This window comes from Vigna umbellata, chromosome 7 (genome assembly GCF_029865625.1).
Source record: "Vigna umbellata cultivar VRB3 chromosome 7, Vumbellata_1.0, whole genome shotgun sequence".
Taxonomy (NCBI): domain Eukaryota; kingdom Viridiplantae; phylum Streptophyta; class Magnoliopsida; order Fabales; family Fabaceae; genus Vigna; species Vigna umbellata.
Window position 1 is genome coordinate 38189318 of NC_142171.1, and position 10087 is coordinate 38199404.

The 10087-nt window shown below is 33.4% G+C and overlaps 2 protein-coding genes and 1 pseudogene across 2 annotated transcripts; all 3 read right to left on the reverse strand.

The window, feature by feature from the left end:
• Window positions 1-431: 431 nt before the first annotated feature.
• Window positions 432-2908, reverse strand: LOC148195932 (LEAF RUST 10 DISEASE-RESISTANCE LOCUS RECEPTOR-LIKE PROTEIN KINASE-like 2.2). Its single transcript, XM_088095543.1, has 2 exons — window positions 2605-2908; window positions 432-2056 (listed from the first exon to the last, which is right to left on the reverse strand). Exons 1-2 carry the CDS (start codon window positions 2708-2710, stop codon window positions 765-767), a joined length of 1398 nt encoding a protein of 465 aa, XP_087951669.1. The 5' UTR covers window positions 2711-2908; the 3' UTR covers window positions 432-764.
• Window positions 2909-3661: 753 nt separating this feature from the next.
• LOC148195933 (G-type lectin S-receptor-like serine/threonine-protein kinase At1g34300) lies at window positions 3662-5983 on the reverse strand (annotated as a pseudogene).
• Window positions 5984-7220: 1237 nt separating this feature from the next.
• LOC148195934 (rust resistance kinase Lr10-like) lies at window positions 7221-8931 on the reverse strand. Its single transcript, XM_088094092.1, has 2 exons — window positions 8644-8931; window positions 7221-8553 (listed from the first exon to the last, which is right to left on the reverse strand). Exons 1-2 carry the CDS (start codon window positions 8720-8722, stop codon window positions 7364-7366), a joined length of 1269 nt encoding a protein of 422 aa, XP_087950218.1. The 5' UTR covers window positions 8723-8931; the 3' UTR covers window positions 7221-7363.
• Between the last annotated feature and the right edge of the window lie 1156 nt (window positions 8932-10087).

A 10087-nucleotide genomic window follows, 5' to 3' on the forward strand; every position in this document is an offset into this window, starting at 1 on the left:
TTATAATAATTTATATCATAAATTAATTTCATAATTATTAAACAAATAAATCTAATTGATTAAAATAAAATATAATGAATTAAATAATAATAATAATAAAATAAATAAATAATAATACTACCAATCATATAAATAATAACAAAAAAACTAGTTATAAATAATAATAATAAATAATATAATAATATAAGTATAATAATAAATATAAATAATAATAATCTTTCCTTTTTATCAATTAAAATATTTTTCAATTCATTAAATCTATAACAGAAAGTGAGTGAATGAAATCTTAAAATGGAAAACAAAAATAAATGAAATCTTAAAATGGAAAACAAAAATAAACTTATCTGCAAAATGACATAATTATCCTCATTCTAATTCATGATGTGGGACCACACATTTTAAAACAATATTAAAATGGATACGTTACCGTGTCAAATGAATATGAAATTTATTAATCTTTTCGTGGTACCGCTACTCAAAATTCATTGAGTGTGTCATGGTACGCTACTCCTATAGTATGTCAGTTCAATTTGGATGTTAGTGTTAACAAAGATTACAAAGAGTAGCAACTATGATTAACGCATTCCTATTTTCACTCCCTTCCTCCTCTGCATAATGAACTGACAAAACTGATACAGAGTTTGGAGGTTTTAGTTTAGGCAACAAATTGGGTTATTGCAGAATGTAGCTCGTAGTTGTAAATTCAACAAAGCTAAAAAAATGCTCTTTGAATGTACAATAATCTGGGTACTGTTATGATACAACTAAGCAAGTTCTTCGATCTCAAATGTATTGCGCTTGATTTTGGAGCCATATTCCGGGTTTGAAGTTGTTTCCCATGACTGGGTAGCATCTGAATCTTCAGTACTACTTTCTTTTTGAGTGAGGTTTGGCTTAACAGACACCAGGTTTTGGAAGGGAAATGGAGGTGGAGAAATTTCAATTTCACCCTCAAGCATCTTCACGACAGTACTCATAAGAGGTCTATCATCAGGTGAATACTGAACACACCACAGAGCCACCTTTGACATTCTCTCACCTTTCTCCTTGTCTTTCTCCTCAATTCCACAAAATGAAAGCATCACAGATAACTCATTATTCTCAAACATATCCCATGTCCATCGTGGAAGCCACTGTTGTGATTCTCTGTAGTTATCATCAAAATGCCTTCTCCTCCCAACCATTTCAAACAGGAGAATACCAAAACTATAAACGTCACACTTGTGAGTCACTGGAAAAGGCTTCCACATTTCTGGTGCAGCATATCCCCTTGTTCCTCTAAAGTGTGTGTTTACTGAAACGTTATTTTCTCTGCTGCAAAGCTTAGCTAGGCCAAAATCTGCAACCTTTGGTTCCAACTTCATGTCAAGAAGAACATTCTCTGGTTTAATATCATAATGAATTATTCTCTTTTGACACTCTTCATGTAAATAAGCAATTCCTTTTGCTGTTCCAATTGCAATCTCAAGAAGCTTCCCCAACTCAATGTCTTGATTCTTGCTGCCAAACAAGTGCTTGTCCAAAGACCCATTTTCTACATACTCATAAACAAGAGCTCTCTTGTCACGGTGAAAGCAGAAGCCATAAAGCCTCACCAGATTGACATGGTATGTTCTTCCTAGGGTTCCAACTTCTGCTTTTAGTTGCTCTTCCATTTCCATGTCCAAACTGTTGATTACTTTGACAGCCACATCTTCTCCATTGGACAATATTCCTTTGTAGACAACCCCAAAAGCACCTGAACCCAATATGGTTGAGTAGTTCCATGTAATTATATCCAGTTCCTCAGGAGAGAATCTGATGGGTTTCTCCTTGGTGATGTTGCTCAGGAATCTTTCCATCGTTGCAAACTCAGTTTTCGAATTTTGAACTGTAGAAGCTGGTTCTATTACTACTTCCATTTCTCTGGTTGAAGGAAATGAATTTGATGCTTTATGATCATTCTCTGTGCTACCAAGCTGGGCGTATGCGGGAATTGCATCTCCTGCCTTCTTTAAGCATTGAATTATGGCATATACTATTGCTATAATAGCTACGAGTCCCACCACTCCAGAAGCTGAAAATTCAAATAAAAGACAACATTAACTTTTCTAATGAACCACAAGTCTTGTGGGACAATGAGAATATGTAACATGTTTCTGTATAGGCTATCAACTTTTCATTGTACCAGAACTTTGCCACAGGATTTGCCCTTTTAGACTCTTATTATATATAGGAAATATATACAGAAATTAACACTCCATTATAAAGAATTGAAGATTCAAATATAAAAAGTTAAAGATGTCCCACTAAAAATTTAATCGAGGTGAACTTGAACTGAATCATTAGAGGGTCCAATCTCATTTCACAACCAAAAGCAAAACTAAGTAATTTCTCAACCCGTCATGAATGCATACTACAGAGAGTAGAACAAATGTGATAGGATATTTGAAGATAAGGATGCATGTGAACCACTCATAATTTCTAGAGTGCATAATCGAAATCTGTAAAAACTGATACATTAAATTTAGATTAGGGATACTAAAAATAAACTTACTTCAAATTGAGAGACAAATAAATTTAAGACTTACGATACAAATGCATAAGGTTTAGCTATGATCTTACCTATAGACGCTATTACTGTCCATTCCATAAAATGGTCAAACTCGTTTTGCGCTTGAGTCTGAAAATCGTTAAAATCGTCAGAAGGAGGAGGAAATCGAAAACTCATGTTTATTCTCTAAGCTTATGAGCCTGGAGAGAAAACTTAACGATGGAGTTTTGATTAGCAGAAAACTCCAATAGCCTGCAAATTTGATATAAAAAGCATTCAAGGATAGACAGAGAAATAAGAAACAGTGACTTTCAGACCAGCTCTGATGTAAGTAAGCCATTTAATATCACAAGCTATTTCGTGTACGGCTCATTCCGCGTAGTTGACCTCATATGCCAGAAAACGCGTTTTTTCTTTGAATTTCGGGGATAATGAAAGCAATGCAACATACATTAAAAGTCTTAATTTTGATAGAGTTTATTGATGTGTTTGAATTTTCTTACTTACGATGTCATTCGCGAATTTAAACGAATTGAGATTAAAAATGGGGTTATTATTACAATGTAGGAATGAGTTCCACACAAGAGTCGGCAACTTGAACTCCTGGATCATAGAGTTTAATGATTGAACCATAACAAAGGCCATGTTAAGAGGGTCAGTTCTAAAAGCTTGATTTGAACAAATTATCCAATACCTCATTACCATTTAAAGTTTCCATTTATTGTTTTGTTTAACTAGTCTCCATGTAATAACTTTGAGTATTTTTGGTTGCTCTTATTATTCTTTTCTTCACCCTATAATAAACACAAACTAGATTTTAAGTATCATGAGTGTTTAAGTTTAGGATATTCAAGTTCTCACAAAGCTAGCGGTACCTTGACACCCTAACGTGGCAAAAACATTCATTTGAGTCATTAAATTTTAAAATTGTATACTGTGATGATCTATAAATTCAGTAAAAATGGGTCTCATACCGTATCAATAAAAACTGTGTCAAAGTATTATTATTGTTTCTATTCATGTTGTGTTTAATGAGTTGAAATATCACTCTAATGACTTGTTTTCCACTTCCCCCTCAAATTTCTTTCTTTCTCTGTCAGTGATTGTTTAACCCTCACAATATCCCTATCTTCATCCTTTCAATCGTACTTCAAATATACACCACATTCATTTCTACAAATTGCTGACAATTTCTTACTGTTTGCTAATGTTTCTGACTTTTCAACCAATTCCAATGGACTTATTTCTGCTTCTAATGTCTCTAAAGTAGTTGTATCTTAAGAAAAAGAGAAACAAATAATGCCAGATGCTATTAAACTAAGTGAACCGAAAATCTTTGACTTAGTCAAAGCCTTACTGTTCAAGAAAAAACAAAAAGTTGCCACATTACCAACAACTTGTACTGATTGATCTTGTGTAATTGAATTAAGATTTAGGTAGAGGCTGATTCAGTCTCGAACTTAGTCACAACAAGAGAAGAAGGTTCATGGCTGGATTCTGTTACCATCCCTGAAAAGCCTGGAACAGTACTACTTGTATTAGTGTTGCCAGATTCTGGTAGTGGAAGAATCTCATGAACAAGGTGCGGAAAAGGGTTTAGAGGTTTTGGAATTACAACTGAACCTTCTAACATTTTCACCACAACACTCATTACAGGTCTTGATTCTTGCTTATACTGAACACATGACAGAGCTACCTTCATCATTCTTTCAGCAGTCTCTTTATTTTGATCATTTATCCCACATGCTACCATCAATTCTTCTGCTTCTTCAGCCTCCACTTTTTTCCAAATCCACATTGGAAACCACTCCTGGCTCTCAGCAAGGTCAATCTCAAAGTTTCTTCTCCTTCCAAGGATTTCAAATAACAGCATCCCGAAGCTGTAAACATCACATTTTTGAGTTACGGGAAAATTTGGCAACCAAAGCTCTGGTGCAGCATAACCAGGAGTGCCTCTACCCTTAGTCATGGTAATGTGAGTATTTTCTCTGTTGCATAGTTTGGCTAAGCCAAAATCAGCAACTGTTTCTATCCAAGAGAATATTTCCGGGTTTGATGTCGTAGTGGATGATTCTTTGTTGACACTCTTCATGCAAGTAAGAAATGCCTTTGGCTGTCCCAATTGCAATCTCATAAAGCTTTTCAAAACCTAGGGCATTTTCTGGTTTAAACAAAAACTTGTCAAGAGAACCATTCCCCATGTACTCATAAACCAGTGCGGTGAAGTTTTTCTCCAAAGAAAACCCGTAGAGTCGAACCAGATTGAAATGATGAATTTTTCCTATTGTTCCTACTTCAGCCATAAACTGCTCCTCTATTCTCTCTTCAGAAATTGCATGCAGAACCTTCACGGCTACGGATTGAACCATGTGGTGAGGAGTAGCAAGAGGTCTTAGTCTTGGGGGCTCCCAGTATGCCTCAAGGCCCAGAACAAGCTAACCTCGTGAGTGTGGTAGGGTGGGGAACCCAAGTTTCATAAGCCACCACGAGTGCATGACCCGTCATAGCTCGGCAATCATTCTAAGTCCGGACGAGTCAAGTCTAGTTTATGACATGTTTCTTTGTATGATTTAACTTGCTTGGCTTAAAGTATTTATTTGATGAATTGTTTACTCTAATATAGTATGATTGCTTGTAAAACTAGCTCACCCTTGTTTGTGTGTTCGTGCTTTATTTGGGTATGTTTTCTTTTGCAATGATCATCCAAAATTGGATGTGAGCAGATGAAGAGGAGGTGTCTGTGGAGCAAGCGCGCGGGAAGACAGTGATGTTGCAGCTTAGTATGTCTAGGATCTTGATTAGTAGTATTATTCTGATGATAATTCACAGTGGTCCTTTATGTTTAAGAAACTAACTCTGATTTTATTTTGGATGACTGTAACCAATATAGTCTGTTATATGTCTCTAACTGCTTTCCAATATTATAACTGAATGATGCCTTTATTATATATGCATGTAGTATATTTTGGGGATGTCACACTTATGGTATCCATCACTAAAAATTCCCTTGTAGACTTTTCCAAAACCTCCTGACCCCATCAAGTAAGAATAGTTATCCGTTGCAATTCTTAGGTGTTGTTCTGTAAACATGATTACCTTCTCCTTTTCCATCTCGTTCAGAAATTTATTCATGGTGAGTGTCATAAATTTTGAGTCTTGAACACAATTACACTTTGGCCGTAGCCATATAATAACACAAAGTATCACAAAGGATATACCTGCAGTACATTATAGCACTGTTAAGTAAGTCAAACTTCACCACTAAACCATCAAAAAACAAAATCAGAATACCGAAGATGAATTCAAACCAAATAGATTTGGTTAGTTAAAATCATACCTCCGGTGATGATGATAGTCTCTGACATTGGGTAATATAGATAAGAATTGAATATGTTACACTAAGTGACGTAGTGGAATAAAAGATAAACTAGTGGAATTCTGTAATTCCCAGTTTATTATTTGTTTTGTGAAACTGAGTACTTTGTAATATATATTAACCACGCACCACAAAGGTCAAAATAAACACGGTTTTAGTGAATTTCGAAGAAATTTCCGCAGCAAATTCCCATACCCATTAAAACTCTATATAATGTGGTAGTAATGCATTATACGGAAGACTCGATGAAGTCTTCTCTTTTGTCGTTTTATATATGGAAATTGATGTTCTGAAATGGTGTGGGAACTATATTAATCAATCAATAAATGATGTTGAAGATTATGAATTTGTGGTAGCAGTGAAGTCTTCCTTTTGTGTCGCTTCACAGTGTAGACAACATAAATTCGTTTCATAGTGTGTTGACTACATAAATCAAACCCGCGTTATCTGAATCTAACTATAGTTAATAAATTTTGAAACACGAACTTTGACTTTCATCATTCTATTAACATTCTTGTTATCTTCTTACTTGCCAATATTTTGTATCCAAAATAGTATCGATAAAAAATATAGAAATATTTAACGCTTCCTTAATTCGCTCTTCAGCTTGTTGAACACTATCCAAGAACCCCCTTCATGTGCTCAATCCCCATTTGACCCGTCAAAAGGAGCATTATGAAATGATCTTAAACCTAATTCATTCTCACGATACAAGCTTCATTTTTGTTGTTCTTGTTTTGTTTCTAAATCACAAGATATTTTTAAATATTTAATGAATCAGATATCAAGATAATCAAACTATAACAAACACTAATTATAAAAGTAAATTACAAACATTAGAAAGACATAAATATAAACAATACCAATTATGTGAAAGTTTAGTTTGTTCAAAATGAGATTTTTTTTTACTTATGCATTCACTTCCCCAACCTTTTGTGAACTTAGAGTGCTTCTATCAATGACTCTTAGACACCACTATTGGAATTTATAGGATTTTAGAAATATAATATATATATATATATATATATATATATATATATATATATAAGAAAATATACTATATGTGAAGTAGCTTCTTATTTTAGAATGTCAAATATGAACAATATCTAAATCTTAATTTTCTAAGTCTAAACAATAAATAAATACCTTTTTATCTTTATACAAAAGAGTATTCTAAAAGTAAATTTTTTTTCAAAAATTTAATTAAAAAAAAGATATAAAGTAAATATTCTCAACCCTTGCCTTATCTATTTATTTGAAATTCAAATTTCAAATTTGATTATCCTTCGTTTTTCCCTATATTAATAATAATTGTAAAACTAAAATAATTATTCAATTGCTTATTTGAAATATATAGATACAATTCACTTGGTTACATTTGATGAACTCATAAATGTAAAATGAAAAAAATAAATGTCACATATTGAACGTACAGATGGATTAACACAACAAATTTATACAGACGCTAATTCAATCTCGTAAGTGATAGCATGTGTGGCAAGTACAGGGACAGATTTGGTTACCAATGCTGACGAGTCAGAACTGATATTTGTGTCAGTATCAGGAGTTGGTGGAACCCAACCAATCAGATACTGAAATGGGTTTGGAGGGTTTGGAACTTCAACAGAACCTTCCAACATTTTCACCACAACACTCATTATAGGTCTTGCTTCTGGCCTATACTGAACACATGATAAAGCTACTTTAACGATTCTTTCTGCAATCTCCCTATCTTTGTCGTCTATCCCACAAGAAGTTATCAACTCCTCCACTTTTTCAGCAGCAAATTTTTCCCAAGCCCACATTGGAAACCAAACCTGACTTTCTGGAAGGTTAATGTTATGGTTTTTCCTTCTGCCAATGATTTCAAATAACAGCATGCCAAAGCTGTAAACATCACACTTGTGAGTTACAGGAAAAGGCAACCAAAGTTCAGGTGCAGCATAACCAGGAGTGCCCCTACCCCCAGTCATGGTTATATGAGTATGGTCCCTGTTGCAAAGCTTGGCCAAACCAAAATCAGCAACTTTAGGACAAAAGTTCCTATCCAAGAGAATATTTCCTGGTTTGATATCATAGTGGATTATTCTCTGTTGGCACTCTTCATGCAAGTAAGCAATCCCTCTTGCTGTACCGATTGCGATCTCATGGAGCTTTTCGAATGATAAGAAGGTGCTTTCATGAAATAGGTACTTCTCAAGCGGGCCATTCACCATGTACTCGTAAACCAGTGCTCTCAAGTGTCTTTCGAAGCAAAACCCATATAGACGAACTAGATTGAAATGATGAACTTTACCAATGGTACCCACTTCTGCCATAAACTGTTCATCAATTCTTTTGTCAGAACTCCCAAGTAGAACTTTCACAGCTATAATGGTTCCATTACTAAAACTTCCTTTATAAACAGACCCAAAACCTCCTGACCCCAAGTGATAAGAGTAATTATCAGTTGCAATCCTTAGCTGCTGATCAGTGAACCTGATTGGCTTCTCCCTTTCCATATCATTTAGAAATTTATCCATAGTGAGTGTCATAAATTGTTTATCTGGTGTTCCTGTTTGTTTAAAACCACCATTGACCTGATATCTTTTTTTGCATTCACCAAATACCCAAAAGCAAATACCAATCTTCACAATAATGACAACTGCATTAAGATCATTAGAGCGTTCAGTCATAACAGAAAGGTCTTGCAAATAAACCAATATAAAACAGAAAATGACAGTTTAAATCCTACCTATTATAATGGGAATTACAATTCCCGCCGGAAAGTCAGAATGGTTGGTGGGAGTCGAGGTATAGGAGGTGTCGGACATTGGAAAAAATATGATAAGAATTCAAACTGCAGTTGATAACACCGTGCAAGGTTGCATTTTACCTGTTTTGTAGGTAGCTTATAAAATGCCTCAAAACGCGTTTTTGATTTCTTGAATTTCGTGGTTATTTCACCATGAAATTTTTCGTACAAAAAAGGTTTTAAAATTATGGAATGGTGTGCGAAACAGGATGATAATGGGTCCAATCGGATATGGATAATGTCTAATCGTAATTTAACCTATAAGATAAAATTATATGCATTACTCATGTAGATATTTGTTTAAAAAATAATCGTGAGTATTTTAAAATTCATGAATACCCGCAGATATTTTTAAAAAAAAATAAAAAAATATTGTATAATTTTTAAAATAAAATTAAAAAAAAATAATATAAATTAAATTAAATTAAATATAAATTAAATTTTAATTTTAATTAAATTTAACTTAATAAAATATTATTTTATTTTATTTTTAATTAAATTTAATTAAAAAATATATAAATTAATTTTTTTTATTATTTTTGCGGATAACAGATCAAGTATATTATCTTTATCCAATAAATATCCGTTACTTACGAATAATAAATATCCACAAACAGTAATTATCTATAATGGATTTTATTCATAACGGATTTTACCCACAGATATATGTGTCTGTAGATATTTTTGCCACCCCTAATGAAGACTCTACGAAGTTTGGAACTTGTTGATTTTGCTTGAAGACTCAGTGAAGTATTCTCTTTTCTCGTTTTAGATCTACATTTTAATTAATCGTTAAATGATAGTGTGGTGAAGACTTTGAAGTTGTGGTAGTGGTGAGGTCTTCCTTTTACGTGTTTCATTGTATGTACCCAACATTCTAAACTAATAATAGTTTAATTATTTTTTGATTAAAATTTAAACACCTCTTACCCTAACATTTAAACACCTAATACCCCAACATCATGTTACTTAAAAGAAAAGACTACAATACATCACGACAAAAAAATACTGAACAAAAAACTCTAAACCGCAATGGAAGAATTGAAAGTCACCTTCAATGCTAACAGCTTTTTGATTCCGACGAATCTGCTCCAACAACGACGAATTCTTTCACTTCCAATCTTGCTAAATCTTCAATCCCTAATTTTGTTGATTGAACCACAAACCAATCCCTAATTTTGCTGATTGAAACCTTATCAGATTATCCTCTTTTATCAAATATTCACCATTTTTTAAAAAAAAAAAACTAAATTCCATATCACCAAATTGTTATTTTAAAAACTACTTCATAAGCATGCCTGGTCATTGTTTTGTTAGCGATTTTGATGCCATTGACTTTTAGGACTTGATTGAATGAAGACCTAATATAAATATATTAAATTAT

Excerpts from the sequence above, each read along its gene's own strand:
- LOC148195932 (XM_088095543.1), bottom strand. The coding sequence starts at position 2,710 with ATGAGTTTTCGATTTCCTCCTCCTTCTGACGATTTTAACGATTTTCAG. Across the intron at positions 2,057-2,604 it reads GACAGTAATAGCGTCTATAG|CTTCTGGAGTGGTGGGACTC; the intron begins GTAAGATCATAG and ends TTGAATTTTCAG.
- LOC148195934 (XM_088094092.1), bottom strand. The coding sequence starts at position 8,722 with ATGTCCGACACCTCCTATACCTCGACTCCCACCAACCATTCTGACTTT. Across the intron at positions 8,554-8,643 it reads TGTAATTCCCATTATAATAG|TTGTCATTATTGTGAAGATT; the intron begins GTAGGATTTAAA and ends ATCTTAATGCAG.